The sequence below is a fragment of the Carcharodon carcharias genome, chromosome 16 (genome assembly GCF_017639515.1).
Source record: "Carcharodon carcharias isolate sCarCar2 chromosome 16, sCarCar2.pri, whole genome shotgun sequence".
Classification (NCBI taxonomy): Eukaryota; Metazoa; Chordata; class Chondrichthyes; order Lamniformes; family Lamnidae; genus Carcharodon; species Carcharodon carcharias.
Genome location: NC_054482.1, coordinates 102,646,887 through 102,674,277, shown reverse-complemented (window position 1 = coordinate 102,674,277; position 27,391 = coordinate 102,646,887). Strand labels below are relative to the sequence as shown.

Below are 27,391 nucleotides of genomic sequence, written 5' to 3'. Positions count from 1 at the left end.
TTTGCATTATGCTCCAAACTATGGGTTGGGTGACACAATGTACAAACTAAACAATACGTGCATCGCAATGTAATGCTAGGGGTGTTGAATCAGCACTAGCAAATGTAACTTTGTTGCAATTGAGTCTCTGTATTTTTCATTGGCTCCCCAAGCGCAGACCTGTTTGCCAAGACTGTCAGAAATAAGGGTCTCACCCAGATCCTCAGCCAGGAGAGGCAACATACGGCCTGTCTCTTTGTAACTGTTTGGAAGAAAGTCAGCTGTACTCTTTCTCACTTGGGGAGTGATATGTTCTCATGGAGTCACTTTGGCACAGAAGGCTATTTGGCCCATAGAATCCATGCTTGCTTTCCAGAGCAATTCAGTCAGCGCCCCCCCCCCCCCCCCCCCCCCCAATCCCTGAGCTGTGCAGGTTTATTTCCCTCAAACGCCTGTCTAATTTCCTTTTGAAGCCGTTTGTTGTCTCTGTTCCACCACCCTCATAGAGTGTTCCAAGTCATTATCATTCACTGTGTAAATCAGTTCTTGCTTACATTTCCCCTGCATCTCGCCCGAAGCCTTAAATCCGTGCCCCCTAGTCCTTATACCAACAACCAATGGAGCATAATTTCTTTGTCTAATTTATCTAAACCTATTATAATCTTTATACACTTCTTATCAACTCGCCCCTTCATCATCTTTGCTCCAGGGAAACAACCCAATCTTCTCCAAGCTAACCTTGTAGCTAAGATCCCCTATCCCTGGATCCATTTTGGTAAATCTCAACTGCATCCTCTCAAGGGCCCTTACATTCACCCTGAAATGTGGTGACCACAACTGGATGCAGTACTCTAGTTGTGGCTTAACCAGAGCTATTTATAGGTTCAGCATAACTTTTCTGTTTTTGTACTCGATGCTTCTACTTTTATGAAGCCCAAGATCCTATATGCTTTGCTAACTGCTGTCTCAATATGTCCTGCCACCTTCAAAGATCTATGCACATGAACCCCCCCAGGCCCCTTTGTCCCTGCAGTTTTTAGAATTATGCCGTTTAGCCTGTATTGCCTTTTTCTATCCTTTCTGCCAAATATGCATCACCATGCACTGCTCTGTTTTAAACTCCTGCCACTTGTCTGTCCATTCTGCTAGCCTATCTGTGTCCTGTTGCATTCGATTGGTATCACCATATACATCCAAAAAAATCAGTGGTCCTAGCACTGACTCTTGGGAACACCACAGCACATTATCCTCCAGTCTGGAAAAAAAAACATTTACTATAACTTGCTATTTTCTGTCCTTAAGCCATTTTTTTATCCAAACCTACACTGATCCTTCTATTTCATGAGCCATAGTTTTGTTAACCAGCCTTTTATGTGGTACTTCGTTAAATACTTAAAGTCCATATAGATAAAGTCTATTGCTTTCCCTTCATCGACCTTCTCTGTTACCACATCAAAAAATTCCATTAGATTTGTCAAGCATGACCTGCCTTTTTCAAATCCATGCTGGCTACCTTTAAATTAACTCAAATCTCTCCAAGTGTTTGTTGATTTACTTCCCCCTCCCCCTCTTGATTATTGATGGCTGAAGAGATCAATCTCTGAGAAGCAGGTTCTGCCATAAGTGTCATATTATTGTTTCTAAAACCTTACTCAACACTGATGTTAAACTGATTAGCATGTTGCTACTAGATATGTCCTTACATCCTTTTTTAAATAAGGGTGTCACATTTGTCACTCTAATCCTCTGATGCCTCCCCTGTATCTAGGAAAATTAAGAGATTATGGCAAGCTCTTCTGCTATCACCACTCCCACTTCCTTTAGCAACCTGGGATGCAAACCATCTGGACCAGGTGGCTTATCCACTCTTAAGCATAGCAAGACTTTTCGGTACATCCTGCCTATCAGTTTTCACCCTGTCCATTACCTGCACCATTTCTCCTTCCGCCAACATTTCGTCAGCATCTTCCTTACTAAGCACCACTACAAAGTACTGCCAATGGAGAGGAGGAATGAAAATAATGTTTTTTAAAAATCTAAAGTATTAGCGATGAGGTGACTGAGAGTCAGTTTGTGTCTGGGTTTGCATGCAGCTTAGGCGGGTGTGATATAAGCCTTCACTTTCACTGTCAGGATGTCCTTAATTGGCAATTTCGATCAGAGTCCAAAATGCTGGCAGTGCAAGAGGTGAAATTCACTCAGGAGGGACTGCTTTTTTGAAGTTGGCATTGCGACAGATTGAGGCAGCAATAAGAGAGATTTACTTTGATTTTTGTGCTGCATCTCCCCATTTCAGTGTTTCATACTGATACTTGATGGTAAAAGGCTACAATTTAACTACATTATAGCTTTCACTTTAGGGCTTTCCTGGTTCAATTCATTTCATTTCAGCCTCTGTAATGAGGACTAGAATAAACTGATATTGAAATTGCCTGATGGTTGGCTTTGCCAGCCAATTACTTTTCTAGTTGAATATTTTTAGAACATATCAAAAATTTGGATGTGTTAACCTGTTGTTTTTATAACACTTCCTGGTTAAATGCGCCTGCTGTATCTTTTAGATTACTCTGCTAATGTCACATTGACTGAACTTCAACTATACAATTAAATTTCCCAGCCACTCTAATGGAAACTGTAACCAATAAAACTGTAAGACTATCATGTAGGTTATTCCAGAGAACTGCCTGTGTTTGAGTCCAATTGAGGGCCTGTTTGGTATCTGGGGTGAGGGAAGCACATATGGAGGAAGTACTTTCTAAATTGAATAGCTTTTGCTGGAGTATATACCTTGAGTCGACATCCCATGTATTGCAGTCAAATGAGTGGAATTTTCTTTTTGGGGAGATGGGCAAGTCTTAAGGTTTTATGCATTCCTTACAGGAATAGCTGTAAAAATGGACATTCTTTTAAAATACTGAGACATATATTTACCCTGAGACTCATCTAACCCTCAAGAAACAAAGTTGAGTGGGTTATATAGATTTGCAAAAACCTCTTTGTTTACTTACAGGGCTAAATATTCTTGGGAAATATTAGCATTCTTCTTTGTCTTTTCCCTGGAAGTCTTCTATCAAGTTTAGATTGGGAAAGATGCATTCTGGTAGCAGGGCAAATGGGGTGATGATATACTAAACCTAGCTGAGAATGAAAAGGAAAGACCATGAATTCCGTAAGAAAGGCAGCAAATTCTGCTTGCACACATCATGTCAGTCTGCATCTGAAAAAAAAAGAGGATGGGTTGGTATAGTGGGCCATCGTCAGAGTTGGTTTACACCTGAAGTGTTAATCAATCTTTTGTCTTCTGGATGCTAACTTACCTGTTTGTTTCCAGCCTTTCCCACTTTTGCAAGTGGTGTTGGTTGGCATTGAGCACTCAGTTTGGGTATAACAGAAAGTAAAGCGTTCTCTACTTTGCTGCAAAAGTATGCCTTGGCTTCAACTCAGAGTGACATTTTCCATTTTAGTCATCAGTCACCTTGTGGTTTCTCTTGAGTAAGATTGCCAAATTAGGAGTAGGTTTGAGTTGTGGGTTTCTGCGCACTAATTAGTGAGTTGAGATTAACCAATACCATTTCATCCCATCAGTGCAGTTTAGATCTGATTTTAGTTATTTTATTATCCCGTTCATCATACCTCGGGGACTATGTGGAGCCACGCAGTTTTCATTGCTAAGAAGGTGCAGGATTATTGGGATCATAGTTCAATAGCTCTTTTGAATATATACTTATAACAGGCTGAGCAATACTACCCAGCTGGAGTGCTTAACAGTCCGAAGGAACTCTTGGCAAGAACTGATTTGAAATTCACATTCATACGTGGTAGACATTACACAAGTAATGAGCAGTCTTGGGAGTTGAAGTTGCAATGATCTGGTAGGGAGCTAGATATTCCACTGGGTCTGATCATAATACTAATGCCATTCAGTGGTGCATAAAGTTTGCACCTTTTTTAATTTCCCTTCCATTAAAGAAAGCTTCCCTGTGGAAGATTGAGAATATTATACTAAAAATCAAAATGACTTCAGTACAATCAACACAATTTTAACCACTTTAAATTTAGGCTTGCTGCTGTTTCCAGTCTCACTTTTTTTAAAAAAACTAATTAGTGAGGGGAAAGGGCAGCAGTTGATGCCATATTGAGCTTCCTCTGCTATATGAGACTTTCCTCTTGGGCACCGTAACATAATTCTAGCTGCATAAAAAGTCCACGCCATGCTGCAGAATAAATGACTTCCAGCCAGACTCTCTGCAAAATGTGCACCAAGGGCAAACTACACTACCATAGAAAATCTAAATTGTCCAGGGAAAGAGCTGGGTGGGAGGAGAGGAGTGGGACAAATTGAATTGTTCTTTCAGCGACACAGGATATGTGCATTGGGCCCAATGGCCTCCTTGTGTGCTGAAAATTTGTAAGTTTCTACTGGGCTTTGAAAGAATAATTCCGCCCTCCTGTGAAATTTGTTTCTGTATTGTTATGTTAGTTTCTAATTGTTGATATGCTGTGTTTTTACAGGGAAATACCATGACGGCAGCTTTGGAAAACTTGTCAAAAGATGTTTTCAATTTGAATCAAAATAATCAAATGAAGAATGATTCTGGTAAAGAAAATGAAGGTGGTTACAAACTTTCAAGTAAGTTCGTTGCAATATTGAAAGAATGCATTTGTTTCTCTTTCAAGATATGCTGATGCTTTTAAATTAAATTAATTACATTAAAGCAAAATGCCAGTTTATGAGTTGTGCAGAACTTCAGAGCAACATTTAAAGCTAAAAAGATCACAGTAATTTCCTGTTGGATGTGCTCAATCTTGTGCAGCTAACAACCAGAGCAACTAAGTGGGCAAGAATGCAGACAACCTGGTGACTGTCATCAGTGGTCAGTCAGCACTCCTTGACCGTGAGGGCTAAGTTACTACAGGGTCAAATGCCAGGAGTCTCCTACTAAATGCAGGAGCCTTCATAAATTGAATTGTTCCATCTAGTAGCCAATCTGAGAAATGGTGAAAAGTTCCTTGCGAGCAGAGTTGGGCTCGCTTATGTCTTGAAATATATGACTATCTGTTTTTGACCACTGTTAACTAGCCTGCAATCTGCCAAAAGAAGGCAAAAAACACAGCTAGCACACCACTGCACATTTTGGCTTATTAGAGCTACATTCTGCCTGAGACAAAACATATGCTGTTCATCTCAGATAAAATGTATACATGTTATTTTTCACACCAGACTTTTACTTTACATCAGTGTAGTTATTTCAAAAGTTTTTAAGCTTCTGCATATTTTGTCAAGGGCTGTGGTACTTGTTTAGATCAACTGCAGAGAGAGCATAAACAGCACTAACTTGTAAACTTGGAATTCGTATTGTGTTTGTTTTTATGTTGTTTGTTCTACAGATAGTGACTGTAAGAATATAAAGGTAAACGCCAAACTAATTATCTGAAAACTGATGAACAGGTTATGCAAAGAAAAACCTGAGAATCATTTGCAAGTATGTAATCTGTAAACTGTTCACAGTATTGAGTGTTGGTTTATGTTTGGGTAACCACGCATTAGTGAGCTACTTATCTAATATATCTAGGGCAAAGGCAGGCGACGCATGGGAAAACAACCACCTGCAAGTTCACATCCAGGTCATTTGCCATCCTGACTTGGAACTATATTGCCATTCCTTCACTTTGGTCAAACTTAGTTCAAGTCCTCAGACTCCCTTCCCAACAACATTTTGGGTGTACCTAAGCACACAGACTACGTAGATACTATGCAGATGTTCAAGAAGCTCACCACCACCACCTCGAGGGTAATTAGGGATGGCTAATAAATGGCCTTGCCAGTGATGCCTGTATCTCTCAAATGAATAAAAAATAAAATCATGCTTCAATCTCATTGACATGATGGCCTGAAACAATGAAGAAAATAATTTTCATTTTAATTCTCAAGTTAGCTGCTTACAGCCACATTCAAGCTGGCATGTAGCACATCATGTTGGTTTACACAATGTATGTGCATATAGAATCAAGTTGTCTTCAGTTGAGGTGAAAAGCAACTTTAAATTTTGAAAGCATTTTATTGATAAGACATGAACTCAGTGGGGCCAATTATTGTTTCACCAATTCACATTGATTGTAAGCTAGGTTAAACTATCCCACTACTAGCTGATTGCTTGAATTGACTTGAGCACATTTTGTGATGGGTCTGCCAAAGAGCTGAGGCAGAGTTAAAGGATGGGAAGGCAATGGCAGGGTGTGGTGGGGTTGGGCAGGTGGTGATGTTGATGTAATTATTTGCTATTTTAAATGAGTTGCAGTGGCCTCTTTAAGAATTGCTGCTTAAGCTGCATGTGCCTCTACATTGTGCTGTGTATGCTCTGCCCATTGGTACAGAGAGCATTAGCATCCTACAATCAGTGTAAGGCCCTAATTTCAAAATTGATAAAGGTTTTCAGCTGTTACCGGCAGCAGTGCTGACTGCCTAGTTCAAGGCCAGCTCGCAACACGGTTGGGCTACCAAAGAGTTGGAGATTTTTAAAAAATTGTGCCACCTTATTCCAATTTAAGACATAGGAACAGCAGTAAGCTATTCAGCCCCACCAACCTTTTCCACTACTTTCTTCTGCGGTGTGTAACTCACCTCCTGACTTCTCAAAGCCTGTCTGCCATCTACAAAGCACAAGTCAGGAGTGTGATGGAATACCACTAGCCTGGATGAGTGCAGCTCCAACAACACTCAAGAAGCTTGACACTATGCAGAACAAGGCAGTCCACTTAATCAGCACCCCATCCACCACCTTAAGCATTCACATCCTCCACTGCTGATGCACAGTGGCAGCAGTGTGCATCATCTACAAGATGCATTGCAGCAACTTACCAACAGTCCTTTCCAAACTTCTGACCCCTACCACCTAGAAGGATAAGGGCAGCATGGGAGCACCACCACCTGCAAGTTCCCTTCTAAGCCACATTCCATCCTGACTTGGAGCTGTATCGCCATTCCTTCATTGTTACTGGGTCAAAATCCTGGAACTCCCTCTCTTAATAGAAGTGTGGGTGTATCTTCACCGGACTGAAGCTTTTCAGGAAGGCGACTCACCACTTTCTGTGACAGTTGGGGATGCGTGATAAATGCTGGCCTAGCATTGACGCTCCTATCCCACAAATGAATTTTTAAAAACCTGTCTTTTCCCATATCCTGTACAAGCATGAATGGGCGGTACACAGATGAAAATTGCTGCCATTATCTTTGGTTGGGAATGTTGGATTACAAGCAGATATTCGTGAGTTTGAACCTGTTCCTGAACAATAGTTTAATCTCATGTTGCCATTGGATAATATTGGTGAACTCCTTGATAGGATGCTAGATTGATCAATGTGATTGTCCCCTCTTGATAAATGTGGAAAATTACAGCACCTTTCGGATTAACAGTTTTACAACCTGGAGTCTAGACTGCTTTGACTTTCTAACTGAAAGTTAACACATCCTGATTCTGTGCTGTAATCATTCTATGGTTCTATGATCATGCATACCTGAGGAACCTAGGAAGTAGTAAGTGGGTGGTAGAAGTGAGCAGTCTTGTTGCACAGGTGGCAGTTAACATCTGCTAGCCGAAGTGTATAATTGCTTGTCATAGTCCTGCCTGTCCTTTGGATTCATCTAGGAAAGTTGGCTGAATTTGGTCAGACTGTTGTGTGAAATGAATGCATTGCCTTTTTAACTGCACTGATATTCCAATTTACCATACATTCAGTGATGTTGATACATGTCACTGAACTGTCTTCAGGGCAGCTGGTCTTCTTACTGTCACGGAATCAGAAGACAGTGCTTTGTGTAAAGTCTGCGAATGGGCTTCTTTTTAACCATTCTGAAAAAGCTTCAGACTAACAAATATTTAAAGAAAAAATTGTGAAATGTTTAGACTTCTTACATAGGGTAGTATATTAAAGAATATTGCAATGACAATTTAATTGCTTTTTTTGTAGCGGAGATTAAAATGGATATTGACAGACTCTATGCAGTAGTGCCTCAGCTATCCAAACTTTTTTTCATCGAGGATAAAATTGGTGAAGGTAAGTTTAAACATTTTAATTGCAAATACTTATAAACAATAAACTCCCTCACTTTTTGATCTTGATCTTTATATCTTTTGATATTGCTCTCTGGCATGCCACAATGCAAATACTCTTCTGTTTAGCTCCTTACCAAGCCTTTTATGGGAACTGTTTCAGAGATCACTTGTGATGTAAGTCTACATCAGGATTTTAGTTGAAGAGTTATGGGCTGATTTATTGGATTCTGGCAAGCATATCGAAAAACAGACCTGCGTCGCATGATTCTTTAATATATCATGTCATACTTTAGAATAGATAATTTAATAGAATTTCAACATGCATTTTTGGCAGTGTATCATAAGCAGAGCAGATGCATTCATAGTGAGATTTCTTTTCAGGCCATAAATCATCATTAACTTTTTTAAAACTTAGAGTCAATATCTAAATATACTGGTGCTTTCTTTTCTTCCTGCCCAATAATTGTTCCTGTAAAGCATATGACAGTCAGGCAAGAGCCTTCTATTGCAATACTGATGACGTGCAGTGTGGGTGTATCATTTCCGGACTAATATTTTCTCAAACTTGCATTGTAAACAATTTTACCAAAGGTCACCCAAACTGCAAACTCCTACCCCAAAACATTGCTCAGTTAAGCTGTGACCTCGCTCCTACCACTGTGGAATCCTTAGCATTGCCTCCAACTTCTATGGTTTCTTCACTGGTTTCCACACTTTATAAAATTTAGCTAGCCCAGAACTCTGTGGTCCTAGTGCTTTCCCACTGGAATGTCCTCTGCAAGTCATCAGCAAGCTCCAGTGGCTGTATGTGTCCCTGCAATTTCAAGATTGTCATCCTGGCCAGCAACTCTCTGGGTAGCCTTGTTCCATGTTATGTAGAAAATCATCTTCAGGGCATATCCCACCATCTCAGTATAGATTGCTGTTTGCTTTCTACTTGCTTTGTTCAACTATTGGAGGCCTACTATCTCTTCATTAACCACTGAGCTTGCTACCTTTTGTTCTTATTTTCAAAGCCTTTTTCTCTTCCCCCTTGCAAAAGAGGTTCCTTCATTTTTTGTTCCTCTTCCTCCTTAATGCAGAGAATATGTGGTTTAAGTGGTTAAAATTACAACCAAGCACTTCAGCTGTAGAACACGTGAATTGATGGTCATTGTGGGTTCAGAGATTTTTTTAATGTTCAAAATTCATTTACAGAAGCTTTTTTTTGTTGTAGAAGGATGCCAAAATACATTTTTTAAATTGTATTTTGTCTCTTTAGAAAAATAAGATGAAAAACCAGAAGTAATTTAAACTTTACTGACATCACATTGGAATAAAAGTGTGGAAATGTTTGTGGTCTCTTGAGCTCTTGTCTTAGTTTCTGAAATTCTCGGACTGTTCAGTAATAAAAGTACAAAGCTGTTTTTGTTCTGTTTGTGAGTGCATCATAGTGTAGGCTACCTGGATTCGTGGATAGAGCTGGAGGATTAATAAATATCTACCAGACCCAAGACTGTGTAACCACCTTAAATGTCCTCCATAAAGTATTTTGTTGGATTCAAAATGCCTTCTGAGGCACCATAGAAATCCAAGTTGCTTCCTTTCTTCATTTTTTCTTCCTTTATATTATAGAATAACAATTTATACATTCATTTTGCTTTTGTGTTTTTCTGGATGTTTTCCCTGGTGCCCAGACCAATTTTTATTCCTCAATGTTATATTTAAAGTATTATCTGGCCTTTATTGCATGCTTATTTTAGGATCTTGCTGTCTACAAAATTGGCTGTCCAATTTTATGCATTGCAACAGTGACTATACTTCCGAAATACTTCATTGTCCATAAAACACTTTAGGATTCCTGAGATTGTGAAAGATGCTATATCAATTTAAGTTCCTTCTTCCTTTTACTAATGGGATGCATATTGTCAGTTGCTGCTGTAAATTTCTCCTTGTTGCGACTGCAGCAGCTACTGAGCTTTGGTTTTCAGGTCTAGTATCATACGCTAAAAGGAGTTTTTTAAATTTTTGTTTTCTTTAAACTTGATTGTAAGCCAGAACACAGTTTCTGATAGTATCAGTTAACAGCAAGAGTTTTAATTAAAGAAAAATAGAATAGTCTTGCCCTTCTAGTAGATATTTGATCTTTGGTATTTCAGGAATGTTCCAAATATCTTTTTTTTAATGTAGGCTTCATGATATGATTTGCACTAATACAGAGTAGAAATGACTGCTTTTATCAAAATCCACCTGCTTTTGCTGTATATATTTCTGGAAGGCTGAAACACAACCAGCTCGTTTGGCTCCAAGCACTGTAAACTGTACTGTTCAAGAACTCTTTGTGTTTTTATGGCATTCAAATATGTGGCACGTTACTTCTAGTGCTTCTGCTATATATAATTCTGAATACCTTTTATATTTTATTTAGAGTGTTTCGCTTATAGGCATCTGATTGTTTAATTGCAAAAATGATATCAGGGTAATTCAACAAGATGTAGTTATTTCAGGAAAAACCTCCAGTTTTTGTTTTTTGAGTTTTATTATTTCTGTTCTTTCTCAGGTACATTCAGTTCTGTTTATTTGGCCACTGCTCAGTTGAAGTCGGGAATAGTGGAGAAGTTTGCACTTAAACATCTAATTCCCACGAGCCATCCAGTGCGAATTGCTGCTGAACTTCAATGTCTGACAGTTGCTGGGTCAGTATCAACACCTATATTTTACTGTTACTTCATCATCTACCGGCTATTGTATGATGTGCAGAAGCTAATGACACAGTTTCATTTGCCTGTCAGTTCTCTGAATAGCAGCCACTTAACAAGTTCTCTGTCTGCCTAATTCTTTGCATCTAATTAGCAATAATATGCTTTTACAGGAATGTAAACAAAACAGTAAAATGGAAAGTGCATAACATCAGTTACATTTTAAACAAAGATATTAAGGTACCTTTGCTTTGTTGATTCATTGAAAATATAATGATTGCATTAGTGCAATTCTGTTCTCTGCTTCCCACTTGTAGAAAGTGTTTTGACTGCAGATTTGACAAAGTTATCATTAAAGCTCCATGTATGTGGCTCTCAACTGCTGTGTTAGTTTAAAAATGTTTGGAATGCGAAGTAGTATATTACAATCTGAGTTACATTCACTATAAACAAGCACACTTGATTTGTTCTAAATTTTCAAATATCTACTGTAAAGATACTATGTCCTAACCCAAATTTTCCTCCTTTTTATAAGTATGTTATCAAGCTGCCTGTTACAAGAAATAGAGTCCTAGACTAGAAACAAAACTGACAAATTGTCACATCACAAGATGAGAATTTTTTCTTTTTCTCCTAATTCCCCTCCATGCCCTCTTGAGGGAGGCGATTTGTACTTGGGTACAATTTCAATAACACTACTCTGTCTGATTAGCCATTCTTGCTGTATAGTCTTGGATAGTGTATCCTAAGAGGGAATTTGACTATTGAAGCCAAATCCAATACTTGGATAATGTATCTTTTCGTATGGGTCATTGAATAGTAGCCGAGACTACGGACTCTGGGCTGCTGCTCTTTCACTCCATATCCTTGGGATGACAACAAGATGAACTGTACTGACCAAAGTGCTGCAGCAGGGATCGGCCAACTTACCACTGGCAAAGGAATTAATCCTGGTAGCACCTTTGGTCTGTTGTTGAGTGACGCATAATGTGCATTTACTTGGCTATCATGTGAACCCAATCTCTCTTTAAAACCTTTAAATCTATTTTAATTTTGTGTGGTTTTAGACACCACAGGATACGTTGGACCTCCACTGTATTACTCCATAATGTGGCAAGATGTAGATTGACAGCTACAGTCCTCTGACTCTAGAGAGCATTTGATCTCTTCTCAATGGATAATTTAATGTGGTCTTGCCACTAAGTGGCACTGGTAAAGCCCTGCCAACTTGGTAATGATGTATGTTATAGGCTGAAAAGAGGGAGAGTGAAGAGAAAATTTTGCTGAGTAGCCTTCAAATAGGATTTTATTTTTGAAGTGCTGTTTAAAGTCTTCATTCCATCATTGTATAAGAGGTCAAGGTGGATTCAAAGTCTGCCAGTGATTTTTTTAAAATTTTCTGTGTGATTATAATTTACGTCAGTACAGATCATGACCTGAAAGATTCATTCTTTTTTTCTCCACCTTTTGCAAGATCTGCTAAATATTTCCAACATTTTGCTTTTATTTCAGATTTCCAGCATCTGTAATATTTTGCTTTTGTATTGATCCTTGAATTTTGATTTATGCTTTATATCAGGGGAGGGCACCATACAATTCATCCTTCACAGATAAAGTGCAGCTTGAGTGTGGGGCCGAGGGTGGCAGGGGTGGGGGGTGTTGGTAAGAGGCTGAGAGCAGGGGTTGGGGTGGGAGGCTGATGGTAGCGGATGGGCAGTTAGTGGTGGAGGCTGAGAATAGGGATTTGGGCCCTGACAACCACTTGTCTCCACTTTAGCTCTTCCACATCCAAGCAAGATGGCGAAATCGAGGTAGGAGGAGGGCATGGGTGAGTGAGTGGGGATGTGGGAGAAGGCTTGGGTGAGTGAGTGGGGAGGGCTTGAGTGAGTGGGGGCTGAATGAAGAGAGAGGGAGCATGAGTGTGTGCAATAGTAATAAAAGTGTGTCTAAAGGTTATCTGGGTCTTGCAGCTCTTGAGGGTCTAGAGAGATTATCGTATGCAGCTCTTAAGGTTCAGAAAGTTTGGCCATCCCTGCTTTATAAAATCCTTTGCAACTTTAAAACAAGCCATAGTTTTTTTAAAATATTAGCAATTAGGTTTGTTGTATACAGGGTTTTATTTGTAATACCTGGCTAGTGGGGAGATGGTAGCCTAGTGGTAATGACACTGGACTAGTAACTCAGAAACATGGGTTCAAATCCCACCGTGCAGCGGTAAATATTTGGTAAATAAATCTGGAATGATCACGATTACTCAACATTGATTGTCGTAAAAACTTCCCCTAATGTCTTTTAGGGAAGGAAATCTGCCATCCTTACCCGATCCGGCTTAATGTGGTTGACTCTTAACTGCCCTCTGAAACCTAGCAAGGTGAGTTCAAGGGCAATTAAGGATGGGCAACAAATGCTGGCCTTGCCAGCGATGCCTACATTCCATGAAAGAGTAAAGAAAAGATTTTTGGATTTGGATTTAAAAGATCTATGCAACCTATGTTATTCTATTTATTCCATATATTCTCCATATCTCGTTTTTGGTGGTCTCCGCCATGCTGCCCAATATCCTCAGATGGGAAAGCATAATTCTATAAATGCCTGCAACACACCAGCTGCTATGTGTGGGAAAAGTGGCTCTCCAGTCAGTGCCCCTTGTGAGACATGATAGTGTGAACCAGTCACCTGCTACTTGGTGGCGCCACAAGGTTGCTTCTACTTAAAAATTATTTTGGGCTATTTATCGGTCACATTTTAAAAAATATTTTGGAGGCACTGTAGTGTTGAATAGTAGTGTTGGGACGTGATGATCTAAAATGTTGGCATTAATATCAAGAGGCCTCTGATAATCTGGTTAAAATAACCCTACAGTTGCCCTTCGTCATTTGATGGTGCTGCTGCAGACCCCAATGATATCAAAGAAAGCTTCTATTTTTGTCTGAGCGTTATTTAATCAACTCTGTTGCTGTTAAACACGTGTTAAAGCTGGAGGCAGATCTGAGTGAAAGATGTGACTAGTTGTCCTTCACTTAAGCTGCCTGCCCTCAATTTAAAAAAAAATCTACCAGACTCTCATGCAAACATTGCTGATTCTAATTTGTAATCAATGGCACATTTAGACAGAACATACGGATTCTGTTGATAAGAATTTATCTTGTGTCTGGAACAAAGTTGTCATTCTTAATGAGAAACCTTGGAGTGAGTTAGAGCAGATGTGCTGCTGAGGTTGCCTTGATGTACTGAGGTAACCTATCTGATAGGAGGAGGGCTGCTTTTTTATTTAGATTATATGGCTATTTTGTGTCACATTAAGTACTTTTCTATGAATATGATATTATGACAGATGACTGTTTAGTTTTTATTATTATAATAGAACAAGTGCATGTAATTTTATATTGTGTTCCCACAGAAATATTTTTCAATATTTAGCACACTTTGGACCTTAACGATAACAAACTATTTCTTAACTCTGTTGTAGCTCATTGTGTAGCTGACTTCTTCAGTATTAGTGTTTGATTTAGTCCATTCAAACTTATCTGCGTCTCCAAATCAATTTGTGTTTACCCCAAGTATTCTAACCTTAAGAGTATTTTATTTGATATTTTTTGGTGACTTAGTATCCTTATTATTGTGTTTCTTGTGAGTTGTGCTATCATTATGAAGTATTTAACAAGTGAAATCTGGTGTAAGAGGCTTTGTAAATGCAACATGCAGTTAATGCAGTATGCCCTTGATGGTTTTAAAATATTTTTTTTTTAAGTCAATTTATATTGAGCAGCACATTACTATTGAATTTAAGTATTCAGAAATATTGGTATTTTAAAATCAAAAGAATTAGTGGATCTTCCTTTGCCCTGTAAATACAGGTATTGCTTATTGTATATTGCCAAATTTTGACTCCCGCTGTTAAATAATAAACGCATGCAATAAATAAGTTATTGCACAATATTATTTAATTTTATGGTAAAATGGACTTCCTGTGTTATTTATATTTATTCCAGGGGTCACGACAATGTAATGGGAGTTAAGTACTGCTTAAGGAAGGATGATCATGTGGTTATTGTCATGCCATATCTAGAACACGAGTCCTTTTTGGTAAGTTTATTTTTAATTCAAATTAAACTTGATACCACAATATCCAGAATTAACTTAAAATAGGAAACTGTTCCGGGAATGATTTTATTTTAAATGAAATAAGTTCTTTTTCAGGATCTTCTGAGCTCTATGAAGTTGGAAGATGTACGGGAGTATATGTATAACTTACTAAAAGCCTTGAGACGCATTCACCACTTTGGCATCATTCATCGTGACATCAAGCCAAGCAACTTCCTGTACAATGGGCGTCTGAAAAAGTATGTATTATGTATAACATAATGCCTATGTTATGATGTAATTAAAGCATATAATTTGGCTAAGGAAAAGATACACGTAGTATAATTTCATGCCATTTGCTTCTGTTAGCTATTTTGTTAAAAGTATGTGCTAATGGAAGTGAATTTTGGTCTGTTTTGATCCTAGAGCAATCCTAAAAAGCAATTGGATACTGTGCCGTATTACAATGCACAGCTACAACAAATAAGTACTTTATAAAACTAGAAACCTTTATTTTATAAAACGTTTGTCATAGTGCTTGTGGTTTTATTTTTATTATTCAAATGTTTGCGTCTTAATGCTTAATGGGGTTTTTAAACTTATTGCAGTTTTATATATTGTCAGGTAACAACTTTTACACGCCTGTTTTATTCGGCTGAAACAATGAATACAGCTGAATGACAGCTGAATGCTCATGAATGAAATTCCAGCTTCCTCAACAAACATAGTTAATTTAGCACTTCAGTTAAACAAGTATTGGTGTGCCATCACTTTGGCCAAGAGGAGAGTTGATTTTAAGAATTTCCTAATTCCTGTTGTTTTCATTATATTACAGGTATGCATTAGTGGACTTTGGTTTAGCCCAGGGTACACCTGACACTAAAATAGAACTCCTTAAAGTTGTAAAGACCGAGGACCAACAGGGAAGTTGCTCAAAGAATAAACCAATGACGAGCTCCGGAAATAAGGTTCCTAACGCCGCAACAATGAATAAACCTTTGGCTCAATACCTTGCTGGCAAACAGCCCATTAAAAGGCCCTGGCCCCTTTCTCAAGCTAAACATGGAAAGGTTCTGTCTTACCTTACTTTCACATTTATCTTTGTAATAGTTTGTATTAGAAACATGAAGGAAAATAACAATGCTGGCAGATTCAATTATGGTGTGTAAAATTTCTTCAGTCTTTTGTTTAAAGGATATTGCTGGCAGGCTACTTTTAACACTGTTGGTAATCTAATATAGAAATGTTGGAGTGCTCATTAACTGCTGTTAAGAAGTGTAACTGCTTTAAGCCTTGAAGATAATTCAACTTGCAGTCACAACTACTTCCCAATGCAAGATAAATATGGATGAAGATGGCCATTTGACTTGCCTTAACACCTCGTGCATGTAGGAACCTAAGGTCATAATAGAGTACAAGAAATAGGAGTAGACCATATGCCCCCTTGAGTCTGCTTTGCCATTCAATATGATCAAGGCTGTTGTTTTGCCTTAACTCCACTTTCCTGCCTGCTCTCCATATCCCTTGATTCCATGAGAGACCAAAATACAGGAACTTGGTAACGTATAGGATTGGAAAAGACCTTCTGTACAGTCCCATATCTAGAGCAATTTTCTCATACTTCTCTCTATCAGCTTTTCTTTAGCTATACTGTATCGCTCAAAAATCAGCCCTTATGGTCTTACTTTGGTGCTCCATTTCATGCATTCACCATACTTGGTGTAAAGTAGTTAAATCTAAACTGCCTTTCCACCTGGAGTGCTGTGCAGAGTTTTGTCTCCTTGCTTAAGGATGGATGTACTTGCGTTGGAAGCAGTTAAGGAAAGGTTAATTAGGCTGATTTCTGAGATGAAGGAGTTGCCTTATGAGGAAATGTTGAGCAGGTTGGGCCTATACTCATTGAAGAATGAGAGGTGACCTTATTGAAATGTAAGATTCTGGGGTAGATTCTGGGAGGATGTATCCTTTCATGGGAGAATCTAGAACTGGGGAGCACTGTTTCAGAATAAAGGGGCTCCCATTTAAGATGGAGATGAGGATGAATTTCTTCTCCGAGGGTCATTAATCTTTGGAATTCTCTTCCATGGAGATCAGTGGAGGCTGGATCATTGAATATATTAAAAGCTGAGTTAGATTTTTGATTGACAAAGGAGTTGAAAGTTATGGTGAACAGGCAGGAAAGTGGAGTTAAGGCCGCAATCAGATCAGTTAGGATCTTGTCAAATGGTAGAGCAGGCTGAATGACCTACTCCTGTTCCTATTTCTTATGATGATATGATCCTCTTCGACAAAAATATGTAGCCTTGAATTTAGAATCTGTATCCGTTAAATATATCGAGGCTTATCTTGTTGATGCATACCCTTTAGAATCTTGAATACTTAGAATGCCTGAATCTTCTCTTCAGGGTAAACAATTGCAGCTTCTGCAGCTTCTCCTTGTTGCTTGGGTGTCTACAAAAGAGTTATTGTGACAGCATTTGACTGTCTTAAATACTGCAATGTTTTTGCCTTTACTTCCTTACCAGAGTTCCATTTCAAATTTTTAATCATTACTTGCATGAAGGAAAATTTCCTAACATTGGGCCCACATGTGGAAATTTGAAGCCGGACTATCAGCCACTTACATGACAGCTTGACAGAATGTTCCGTATTTATCCTTTCTATACCGTTTAGTGAGTTACAAACCTCCACTTTGGCACAGTCTCCTTTCAATCACCACCTTTGAAAACTGTAAAATTCGGGTTCCTCAAGTCTTTTCTTATAACACTCTGATACTAAGGAATGGCCTGATGGCTCATTTCTATTCTTTCCAGGCCTCATAGCTCAGTTGTAGAAACTATGACTCTGTTTTCAAATGTGGTTGTACCAGATCGCTGCAGTCTGCTAAAAGACCAAGGGCAGAATCTTCGGCTCGGCGAGTGGGGGCGGGGCCCGCTCACCGAGGCATAAAATGACACGCGGCAACGTGAGGCAAGGGTCCCAATGTCACCACGCACCACCCGCCAAACTGCCAAAGGCCTATTGAGGCCAGTTAACTATCAATTAAATCAATAAACTGAGCTGCCCGTCCAACCTTAAGGTTGGCGGGCAGGCGAAGAGCCCAGCCAAGCTTCAAATTTTTCATGGAACCTCATCCACGAGTGGGATGAGGTTTCATGAAGGTTTTTAAAGGTTTGAAAAAATTTTAAATAAAATTCATAGACATTTCCCAGCTCATGTCACAGTTTCACATGAGGGGACATGTCCTAAAAAATTTTTTTTGCCTTTAGTAAATTTTTTTAAACTTAAGTTAAATCTCCCTGAGGCAGCTCTGTGCCTCGGAGATTTCTGTGCTCTTCCGCATGCGTGTGCATAGCCCACCCACATAAAATGGCGGCGCGCAGCTGATCACAGGTGGCCATCTGCTGTGCGCACACCAGCTCCCGCACAACCCCCCACCACCACCGGACAGGGGAGAAGATTTTCCCCCAAGTTCTCTTTCTTGTCATCCTTAGCTCATTCAACTCCTCCTCCCATCTGTGTAGTACTTTACACTTGTTGTTGCTCTGAGCATTTTATCAGTTTTAATGATTTTTTGACTTCTCCCTTCCAGTTTAAAATCACCTGTAAATTGAAAAATCTGTATTGTTTCCCAACTCCAATTTGATTGGAATCTCTGAGCTGCATTGAGGATTGGTAGTCCCACTCTCTTCTTCTCCATCCCATCTTTATCAACAATTATCACTGCTGCATATAACTCAGATCTTGTCATGATTGGTTTGTGATTACATTATTTAGAATCAGTTTGCTATTTGATTTTAAATGGGTTTGTTTTGTTTATAGTAAGGAAGTTATAAGTTTGCAACACTTTGTGTTAAGGATTATAAAGGGTTTTATTAAAGTGAATGAAGAGAAATTGCCTCTACTGGAAGGAGATTTGACAACCAGAGGACACAGATTTTATATAATTGGCGGAAGAGGCAGAGGAAGATGAAAATAGTTTTTACAGTGAGTTTTTATGATCGGAAATGCATTCCTGAAAGGGTGGTGGAAGCAGGTTGAACAGTTACATTGAAAAGGAAATTGATTGTATACATTGGTGGAAGGCAATCATTTGCAGAAGGGGTGTTGGGCCTAATCGGACAGTTCTTTTACAGAACCTGCACAGATACAATGGGTGGAATGGCCTCCTCCTGTGCTGTGTAGTTTCAGGTACTAATAGGGCGCTGTGAATTGGCTTAACACAATACATAGTTTAATGGTATTGAAGACTTTATCTTATTTTGAGGTATTAATATTTCCAATAAGAGGATATGATTTGGTTTGTATATATGTCATTTTACATGTCATATCTGACAGAGCACTCAAATAGTTTTTAAAATTTTTATTGTAGGGAGATTCATTAGTTCCACGTTCTGTATTTGGGGAAAGAAATTTGAATGTTCGTAGCACTGGAGTTCTTGAAAGTACGAGTAGTAAGGTAAGAAGACCACAGCAGGGAGTTATTAACCCATTGCACACACAGTTGATATTTACAGTTGTACACATCTTGGGATCACCACCATGCAGCAATTTCATTAGCTGAGGTCACTTTTTTGTTTGTGACCTCAGTGACATAGGTGTTTTATGTAGCTTTACACCTGATTTTTTTCTCTACATATCATTTTTGATAGCAAAAAGTCACCCAACTGATGGTAACATTTTTGGATTTAAATCTCATGCATTTTTTTTACTGCTGCAGTCTCTTAATTCACCACAGCAACTAAATCTTCATCCATCTGGAATCGGTCACAATAGAATTAATTCCTGCAACGTTGCCTGTGGCATTTTTAAGTTTTCCTGTGACTGTTACAACAACTTTAAACTTTTTAGTTGTTATTAGATGATCTTCCATTGCGCTGCACAGGGGTAACGTGAGGTTTGGAGCATGGTTATGGTGCATAGTGTTAGAGTTATGATTAATGTAGCTTATCTATTTTAAGGATATGGCTGAAGTTCTCCCTTTAGACAAGTGGCCTAAATAGTCACATTCTTGGGTCAGGTGAAAGCTAATGGCAAAGGAAAGGGTTTTTTTGTAACTACCTGTCTCTGCCATTAGGGATAAACCAGGTTATCAAAGTCAGAATAAAGAGCCAGTAGTGACTGGTTTTCTTTCTCTTTATACTTTTGATATAGCCCCATGCTAGGCAGCAAATATGTATACATCAATATAAATATGTTTGTACATAAATAAAAGCATTTATATGACAAGTCTAATTTTTTAAATGGGTATAACCCTATTGAATTCAATTAGTAGTACATCTTCTAAATGTTTCAATTCTAATTAATAGCAGATAATGTGATTGTTGTTCTCTTGGTTCATTTACATATGTGTATGAGAACATTTGAAAAGACAGATGGGGGAAAAAAGCAGCTATCCTATCAAGACTGTCCCAAACAGTCAGAAAACATTTAAGGCATCATGGCCTAGAGTTTTCTCCAATGTGCCCAATTTGCACTCGTCTGACCGTAGTAAAATTGTGCTTACGTTTCCACACGAGCTAATACAAGCAAGAACGCAATATATTTCATGAATCAAATAAATCAAGCCAGCATAATGACTCAGTGGTTTATAGTACTTCATTCTTTGCTCTCATAATGTGAATCCATACTAGATTCATAAAACGCTATAAAATAGTGGAATGTGTGTAAAATAAAATTTTAATTAAATAAATTTGAAATAACTATCTTTAAATAGTTGCAAATAACTGGAAGTTTAATATTGCATCTCCATAGAATGTTAACTTTCATATTAGTTTTAATATAGGCACTATATTTAGCATAGCACTTAGACAGTCCATCAGCCTCGGACGACTTGCTTCCACTCCAGTTTGATGAGTTCTGAGATGGCTGATAAGTCCAATGTACAAATCTGTGCACTCTGGCACATGCAGGGCAGGTGGTGCTTGAAGGGTCAGGTAGGTGAGGTGTTTGGAGGTTTGTGTGCTCTCTCTGACACCACGACTTTGCATCTGCATGCTGCCAACAAAGACTCTAGCTGTGTTCGGATCCTTCCTGAATAAACCTCCATTTTGGTCGATCACAAGCCAGGGACTCCCATGAATCAGTGGGGATGTTGATTTTTTTTCAGGGATGCTTTGAGGACAACCCAAAAGCAACCCTTTTTCAGTCATGACCTTGCAACCAACCTCCAGTAACCAAGAGCTACAGTGTACCCATGGTGGTTGGTTGACCGTAAAGTCCATTATAACGAGCACCTGTGGTCCTTGGTGTGTCGACCTGAAAACGCTACGAATGGTTTGATGAAAACGGCCAAGAGATACAAGAACTACTCAAGCATAGGTGCAAAACCATCGCTTACTGTAGCATGTGGACAGATTGGCCTGCTATGTCAGACATTGATTTAGATGTTTGTTGCATCTGCAAATTGGTCACATTTTTTCTGAAGTTGTTTTTTTTTTTATTTTGCAGTTGGTGAAACCTGCAAAGAATGCAGATATAACATCCAGAAAAATAATAGTGGCAAAACGTAAGATAACATCATCAAAGGGTACGACAAGTGGTTTAGGCCGGAGGCCTGCCATCTGTCCATCAGACCTGACTTGTGATTGTTACATGACAGATAGGATTTGCAGTGTTTGTCTCTCAAGGTACAGTGAACAATTTAAGGAACTGAACTTTGTGAAGAAACATAAGATTTTTAAATACGTTATTTTGTTAAAGCTCTTAGGTGTTCATTTACATTATAATTCAAAAAAAATCAAATTCTTTAGATTTTTAAGGAAAAGAAATATAAATTGTATAAATATAAAATAAATATAAAGGAAAAGATTAATAAATTGTACGATTATGCATTGAGACTTGCATGTTTGGGAAGCAGTGCATGATAAGGGCAGAAACTTGTGCCTAGCACTTGAATCAAGTGTTTTCAGCTCTGGTAGAGTAGGGGCTAGATTCATATTAAGCTTCCCTCTTTTTTTTTATCAGCGTACTTTGATGTCAGCCTTTGATGCCAATGACACACCAGTGGGATGGTTTCCCCACTTTATGATCTTACTATCTTTATGACGTGCAGCTTGGTACTGATTCTAGGCAGTTGTGTGTTGTGGACTCAACCCCACAATGAACTGGTTAGACACTGCTGGCAGTCCCTCAGTTTTAAAATTTTCATGCTTGTTCACAAATATTTCCATGGCCTCACCCTTCTCTATCTCTAGCATTCTCCAGTCCTGCAACCCTGTAAGATCTCTGCACTCCTCCAAACGTAGTCCCTTATGCATCCCCATCTTTAATCAGTCCAGCAATAGTGGTTGTATCTAGAACTCAGGCTCTGGAATTTACTCCATAAGTCATTGTTATCTGTGTCTCCCCCATCAAATCGCTGTCTCTCCCCAATCTCGTGCATGTGTGCACTTTCTGTCTGTTCTCTTCCTCTTATGGTCATCTCTCCTAACATCTGCTTTGGCTTGGCATCCATTTTTGTCTGATTGTACATATGAAGCAACTGAGATGTTGTTCTGTATTAAGCCACTCTATAAATGTGCTGAGTTATAACTAAATCCAATCAGACTGATGGGATGAAAGACTCTAGTTTTGTTGGATGTAAGATTCTTGCATGAAACAAGCTGGTTTAAGTCGGTCCAGAGCCTTAAGGGCCTAAAGCCGCTGCCCAAAACTGCACCTAGTCAGCACTAAATTACCAACGTCACTCAGGCCACAGACTGGCTGATTTGGGAATTGGAAAATGCCATTGATGAAGTTCGTGAAGTTATTCTGAAGCACAGTCTGCATTTATCCAGTCTGTCCCTGACTTTGGGTTGTTTGTGTTAACTCTGGCTGCCTGGAGTAGGAGAGAGTTCCCTTCTCTAGCAAATAAATTACCAAAAAGTTGAATAGAAGTGCGAATGAAACTATCTGAATTAATACAAACAGCATGTGTTGTTAGAAGTTGATGATGAATGCTCCCACGAAATGGGAGGAGCTCATGAGTTATTTGTCACTAAGATTAAACCATCCGATCAGCTGCCTCTGCCACTTCCATCCCTTCCACTTGATGGCCAGGCCAGATAGCCCTCCCTCTGCCCTAGCCTTGAACTTGTATTGTTTTCTCATTTCTGTCCTGTCCACCCACCACCTTTCCTATACCCTCTCCAAGCTAATTGTGTCCATGAGACTCAACTCCTGTTCCCTCAACCCCATTCCCACCAAACTGCTGACTACTCAGCTTCCCCTCCTGGTCCCCATGTTACCTGATATTGTTAATTCTCTTCAGGTACTGTCCTTCTCCTGCAAATCTGCCATTGCCACCCCTTAACCCCACCCACTTTGGAAAATACTGCCCCTTCTCCAACCTCCCTTCTCCAAATCCTTGAATGTGTTGTCGTCTTCCAAACCCATGCCCACCTTCCCTGGAACTCTAGATTTGAATCCATCCAATCAAGTCCCCTCCACCCCCGCCAGAGCTCTTTTCAAAGTCACAAATGGCTTCCAAGTCACTGTGACAAAAGGAAATTATCCTTCCTCACCCTTCTTGCATTGTCTGCAGCCTTCGACAAGGTTGACCACATCATCCTCCTCCAATGCCTCTCCACCGTTGCCCAGCTAAGTGGGCCCATGTTCACTTGGTTCCATTCTTACCTATCTAATCATAGCCAGAGAACCACCTGCAAAATGGCTTCTGTTCCTTTTCCTGCACCATTATCTGTAGTGTCCTCCAAGGATCAATCTTTGGCACCCTGCTTTTTCTCATCTACATGTTGCCCCTTGCTGGAATCCAGCTCTACTGCAACACTGCCTCTCTTGATTCCTTCACTAAATTATCAGACTTCTTGGTCTGAAATCCAGAAGTGGACAATCAGAAATTTCCTCCAATTAAATATTGGGATGACTGAAGACATTGCCTTCTATCCCTGCTATAAACTCCATCTCTCTCCCTGGCAACTGTCTGATGCTGAACTAGAATGTTCACAATCATGGCCTTGTACTTGATCCTGAAAAGAGCTTCCAACCACATATCCACACCATCACTAAGACTATTTCCATCTCTAACATTGCCTGACCCCTACCACAGCTCATCTGCTGCTGAACCCTCCTCCTCTTGCCTTGACTTCCACATTCTGGCAAGTCTTTCACATTCGTAAACATGAGGTCATCCAAAACTGCCCATGTCCTAACAAGTACAAAGTCCCATTCATTCATCACTCCTATGCCTGCTGACCTATAATGGCTCCTTGTAAAGTAATGCCTTTTTAAAAAAAATTCTCATCCTTGTTTTCAAATCTCTTGACCCTCTCGATCTCTATCATTTCCATCCTCAAAGTCTTCAGATATCTGTATTTCTCTAATTCTAACCTCTTGATTGGTCAATGTGCCTTCAGCTACCAAGGCTGTAAGCTCTGGAATTCCCTCCATAAACTTCTCTGCCTCTTTCCTCTTTTAAAAGATGCTTCTTAAAACTCACCTCTTTGACCAAGTTTGTGGTCATCTGCCCTAGCATCTCCTAAGTGGCTTAGTGTCATTTTCCTTTATAACACGCAAAGCACCCTTTCATGTTTTTGTCTGATTCTTGGTGGGTGTGCACATGTGGTAAATTCAGATTGACTTTATGCTTGAACATTTTTGTGGAGTAGCTTCAGTTCTGCTATGACACATACCAGTCATGGAGTTAAATGCCCATGCCAATAGATGAACATGATATTTACTGAAAAGCCATCTGAAATTCAAAATCAGATTCCAAATCTTCCATTAAAATGTAGCAACTCAATCATCTAAAAAAAGATCAGATGCAAGAAAGTTCACAATTTCTTTCAAAATATAATTGAAAATCCATGCCCAATAGGATAGATGACCCTGTTCTCAAAATAAAGATCCTTATTCAAAGAACTAACAATTTTTTCCTGGCATGTGAAGCTTTACTGTCCCACACCAAGTGTTATCCTATCCACAAGGAAAGCAATGTGTCTTATGCTTACCCAGTTTAGGGGATGCAAGTCAATGATCTTGAATGAATCTTGAGGATGGGCATTAAGCTCTAGTGAATGAGCCAAAGTATGTATTTAGTTCGTCAGCCATTTCTTTGTTCCCCATTAAAAATTCCCCTGTTTGTGACTGTAAGGGACCTACATTTGTATTCACAAATCTCTTTCTCTTCACATACCTATAGAAACTTTTACAGTCAGTTTTTATGTTCCCTGCAAGCTTACCCTTCTTAATCAATCCCTTGGTCCTCCTTTGCTGAATTCTAAAGTGCTCCCAATCCTCAGGTCTTTTTTTTAGCCAATTTGTATGCCTCTTCCTTGGATCTAATACTATCTTTAATTTCCCTTGTAAGCCATAGTTTGGCCACCTTTCCTGTTTTACTTTTGTGCCAGACAGGAATAAACAATTTTTGCAGTTCACCCCTGCACCCTTTGAATGTTTGCCATTGCCTATCCACTGTCATCCCTTTAAGTAACGTTTCCCAATCCACCATAGCCAACTCGCACCTCATACCATTGATTTGTGCTATCAATTTAAATGTTCAGAAGTTATTCTCTACATAAAAGATAGCATGGCAATATCCATCTTAAATAGCTTAAGTAATTTAATTTCTCTGACTTGTATGCTTTTGGACTGCACTGAATCCAAGAGTGAGAGGGAGATTTTCTGTCTAGGCTGTCTGTAGTATTCCTTTACTGGATGAATGTAGAATTGTCAACCAGCTGTGCAGTCCATCCTCTGCAAGATTCTGAGTGAAGCAGCATCTCGAGGACCTCCTTTTGTTGCTGTATCTCTACACTAGTTCTGTGTCACCTTGTGTCCCTTGCATTTTCTATTGTGTTTAACAAGTCTAGATGAACGGCTGCTGGCTGTAGTCCCAGGATGCCTTTAAAATTAAAAAATATGAAAGTACAAGCAAGGCAGTCTGACTAAAGTAGCACAAGAAAATCAGAAATTTAAATGACAAATCTGAGTTGTATGAGACCTATTTGATTTATATGTTGAACGGAAATGATTGCCAATATGTCTCATTTGTTTCATTGGTGATTGTTTACATGTAATGAGATAACATCTTTATCATTAGACGCCAGCAAGTTGCCCCAAGAGCAGGTACTCCAGGATTCAGAGCACCAGAAGTCTTAATGAAGTGCCCACATCAGACTTCAGGTACAGAAGGGTTAAAGCAATTTTTGTTTGGCTTATGAAGTGGAAATCAAACTTGTACAATGTTCTGGAGGTTACTCTTAAAGCTTTCTTTAAGAAAAGACTTTCTACATCTGGAGAAAATATATTTCTTGTGTGCAGGTCATAAAGCAATTGTGGCGACCTAGTGTGCTGAATTCACTGTCTTGAATGGACCAACTGAGATGATCTATTGGGGGTTGTAACTTTGGCCAGGTGTTGAGCTAAACAAGGTTCAGCATCCTCTTTGAGTCTAATTGCTGGCACTCAGGTTCTCAAAGAACTGGGTAGAAGATATTCCTAGCCTTTCCTGAAATCTGGATTTTATACACAGATGGTCAGTTCATGAATTCAAAGGATCCATCTATGTTAAAATACATGACTACATTCTCTTGCTATGTGTTTCTAATGAAACCCCTGGACTCACTATAGCCTTATTTAGTCATCTTCCAAAATGCCCCGCACCAGGGGCATCAGAAAGGTGGATTGGTATTCCAGTGCATTTTGTTATGGAGGAGAATGAAGATGTATCACGTTTTTGCCTTGAGCTGTAGGTTCCCAGGTCTATTCTTGGTGCTGGAGATGGGCAGCAAGTCTTAAGCTGAGACTTTTAAACAGGAATAGACAATAAGCAGTGAGCCTCCTCAGGCTACCTTCAACAGTGGACTGGCAAATTTCTGAGGCTAGTTCATCTAAATGTTCACTTACATAGGGATGATATATACTTATGATGTTTTTGAATTCTTCAACTATTTGCATTGAGTTTTATTTTTGTACGAATTTTTAAAAGGTCTTGGAGCTGAATAATAAAATTAACAGAAATAACAATTAGATTATTGTACAGCAAAAAGCACAACAAACATATCAAAATATTGTTACAATCCTGTAGAGACCAATGATGTTTAAGAAGAAATTTGAACTTCCAGTTAATAGTTGAAAAGGATGGCACAACAAGATTTCACGTTTTAGGATTTTTATTGTAACAAATGACCAAAAGTACTATTGACTAAACACCATTTTTTGTGGGCACCTTATACCTTAAACTACACAAAGGAACGTTTCCCTTTTATACTTTTCACATATCACACACTCCATGGAGTTGGGAGTCCTCAGCAAACAGTTCATAGTTACTCCCAGCTTCCAATGGGTTCGCATTTCCCATCCCATGGAGTACTAACCGCCCCAGGCACTTCCATTAGTTTTACACAGGTTTCCTAAAACCACTACAAGCAGTAAAATCTGTCCTGATGATTCCTTTCAGAGTTCTTAGATGGCTATGGGATATGTCCCTTTGACTAGAGACCATCCCCCTCCTGCATCTGGCGGTGGTTGGCAAAGCCAAGCAGCCTCTTCGCTCTGCTGTTCCCACAAAAAACTGCTTTCTGCCTGTGATATTCATTGATTAGTGGGGAAGCCTGCAACCTAATCTCCAAAATGGCTTCCTCTGCACTCTTTCCT

At 39.2% G+C, this 27,391-nt stretch overlaps 1 protein-coding gene across 5 annotated transcripts in view; it reads left to right on the top strand.

The window, feature by feature from the left end:
- cdc7 (cell division cycle 7 homolog (S. cerevisiae)) overlaps window positions 1-27,391 on the top strand; it is a 47,757-nt gene that overhangs the window by 8,037 nt on the left and 12,329 nt on the right. For 2 of the 5 annotated variants that reach the window (XM_041208653.1, XM_041208652.1), the window contains 9 exons: window positions 4,492-4,609; window positions 7,948-8,034; window positions 10,573-10,708; window positions 14,704-14,797; window positions 14,912-15,054; window positions 15,630-15,864; window positions 19,167-19,253; window positions 21,245-21,423; window positions 25,836-25,918. In XM_041208653.1, the coding sequence (XP_041064587.1) occupies window positions 4,501-4,609; window positions 7,948-8,034; window positions 10,573-10,708; window positions 14,704-14,797; window positions 14,912-15,054; window positions 15,630-15,864; window positions 19,167-19,253; window positions 21,245-21,423; window positions 25,836-25,918 (1,153 nt within the window). In that variant the 5' untranslated portion in view covers window positions 4,492-4,500. Of the gene's footprint in view, window positions 1-4,491; window positions 4,610-5,367; window positions 5,463-7,947; window positions 8,035-10,572; window positions 10,709-14,703; window positions 14,798-14,911; window positions 15,055-15,629; window positions 15,865-19,166; window positions 19,254-21,244; window positions 21,424-25,835; window positions 25,919-27,391 lie in introns of those variants that run through there. The other 3 variants (XM_041208656.1, XM_041208657.1, XM_041208654.1) reach the window with 3 other exon arrangements.